The following is a 2,439-nucleotide window of genomic DNA, read 5'->3' on the forward strand; positions in this document are numbered from 1 at the left end:
AAAATCAGCTTCATGTGTATTGTATGACTGAAGAATATATTATACATCTTCTGGAAGAATTTGACTTGATCATTTACAGTAGAGCACAAATATCTAGTAACCTGAACACCCATGTTTTCTAGACATAGTCATTTTCTCTATTGGCTTATCTTTGTAAAATAATTTTTTCTAACCATTCAGTTTGGATGATTTTATGATATCGTGAAATTTATCAACTCAGTGACTTGCTTTTCAATATAAGATCATTTTTATTCACACCACTTCATTGCCTCCAGTTGTCCTTTAGTATTTCTCAAGTCTCCGTTTCCTTTTATCTATAAGCCCTATCATTGGGAATGTGGTAAGAGAAGTTAAATATACAAATGTCTGAACTCATCCACGATGGCTGGACTTTTACTTTTTTTGAGTGTTTAAAATGGTAGAAAGTTATATCTCCATTTTTACCAATATATTAGTTATTAACTCTATAGTGCTATACTATGATTAAAATGTATCTAGCTAACTGGACACTTCTGAAAAAAAAAAGTCAAGGGAGATCAAAAAAAGGAAAGAGAATACCTTTGTACAATTTTTTTGTCTGCCCCAAAGCACAGTTCCATGCATTTGATGAATTGAAATATTGCATTACTGAAGAAATCCTTCAATAGCCAGATGTATGTTACTGGATGTCAGTGTCTTTTCCAACACATAACAATGAGAAGAATTGGTCTTCATGTTTTTGTAATCTTTGTGATTTTTAATTTGGATAGGATCGTGGCATACTCATTTTTTGGATAATGCTAGACTACAACAGGAGCAACCTTCAACTTACCACCTTCCTGCTACTTGGCATTCCAGGGTTGGAGGATGCCCACCTATGGATCTCCATCCCCTTCTGTCTGGTCTACCTACTGTCACTGATGGGAAATGTTGCTCTTTTATTAATTATCAAGACAGATCGCAAACTGCACAAACCTATGTACCTCTTTCTATGCATGCTGTCAGTTGCTGATTTGATGCTTACTTCTTCTACACTTCCCAAGATACTCAGTCTCTTCTGGTTCAATGACAGAGAGATCTACTTTGAAGCCTGCCTTGCTCAAATGTATTTTATCCATTCTCTATCTACTATGGAATCTGGGTTTATCTTGGCCATGGCTTTTGACCGATTTGTAGCTATCTGCCACGCCCTAAGACATTCCACTATCTTAACACCCACAGTGATTGTAGGCTTGGGTTTGCTTATTGTCTTCAGAGGAGCTGTACTTCTCAGTCCACACCCCTTTCTACTAAGATGGCTTTCCTACTGCAAAACTAATGTCATCTCCCATACTTACTGTGAGTTTATGGCCCTGATAAAGCTGGTTTGCTCTGAGACCAAGATTCGTAGAGCCTACAGCCTAATTGTGGCATTCCTGACAGGAGGATTGGATTTCATACTGATCATCTGTTCTTATGTCCTTATTCTTTTCACAGTGTTTAATCTCCCATCCAAAGCTGCCTGCCTCAAGACCTTGAGTACCTGTGTCTCTCATGTATGGGTCATTTTGGTGTTTTATACACCAGCTTTTTTCTCTTTTCTCACTCATAGGTTTGGTCACCACATTGCTCCACCTGTCCACATTTTTATAGCCAATATATACCTTCTCATTTCACCCATGATGAATCCTATTATTTATGGTGTTAAAACCAAAAGAATCAGGGACGGATTCCTTAAATTCTTAACAATCAAATGTGTTCAACTTTGCAGTTTGTGAGTCCCCAGATCATCAACAGAGATAAGGGTTTTATTAAACAGGAAATGTTGCAAATGAATCAGCATTACCTTGAAGTGAAAAACTTTTCAGCTAAATCTTGGATTCATACAAGCTAGAAAGTTTGGTAAGTATATTGATTTCAGTGAGATTAGCAAATATCAAAGATACATAGAAAGTAAAAAAATTAGAGCAAAATGTTTAATTTTTATTATTTTTCTTTCCAAGCTAGTATTTGGTATAGTCTTTGGGACTTGTTAAGCCATGCCAGTTTATATCAAAATAATTTTAATTTTAATCAGGTCCAATATATCTTCTTTTCTTGTATGTATCAGGGTTTTGGTGTCATATCTAAGAAATTTATTGGCTAACTTTGGGTTGTAAAGATTTTCTTCTAAAATTTTTTCAAAAACCTTATGTTGTCTAAGGTGTAAGAATTAGAGTGAGGTTTATCTGTGCTAGAGGAATAAACCTCAGTCTAAATTCCCCTTTATGTAACAAAAGTTTTCTAATGTCTATTCTATCCTCCTTAATCAAATATAGTTACATTTAAAAGAATACATAGGGAGGAGCTAAGATGGTGGAGGAGTAGGACGGGGAGAACACTTTCTCCCCCACAAATTCATCAAAAGAACATTTAAACGCTGAGTAAACTCCACAAAACAACTTCTGAAAGCCAGCAGAGGACATTAGGCATCCAGAACAG

At 35.8% G+C, this 2,439-nt stretch overlaps 1 protein-coding gene across 1 annotated transcript; it reads left to right on the forward strand.

Annotated features, from left to right (window-relative positions):
• Positions 1 to 776: 776 nt before the first annotated feature.
• LOC147358101 (olfactory receptor 52K2-like) lies at positions 777 to 1,736 on the forward strand. Its single transcript, XM_086338176.1, has one exon. The coding sequence runs from the start codon at positions 777 to 779 to the stop codon at positions 1,734 to 1,736; it is 960 nt and encodes a 319-aa protein (XP_086194302.1).
• Positions 1,737 to 2,439: the final 703 nt, after the last annotated feature.

Source organism: Bos grunniens, chromosome 15 (genome assembly GCF_055505025.1).
Source record: "Bos grunniens cultivar Pamir isolate PY7600 chromosome 15, Bosgru_T2T1.0, whole genome shotgun sequence".
Classification (NCBI taxonomy): Eukaryota; Metazoa; Chordata; class Mammalia; order Artiodactyla; family Bovidae; genus Bos; species Bos grunniens.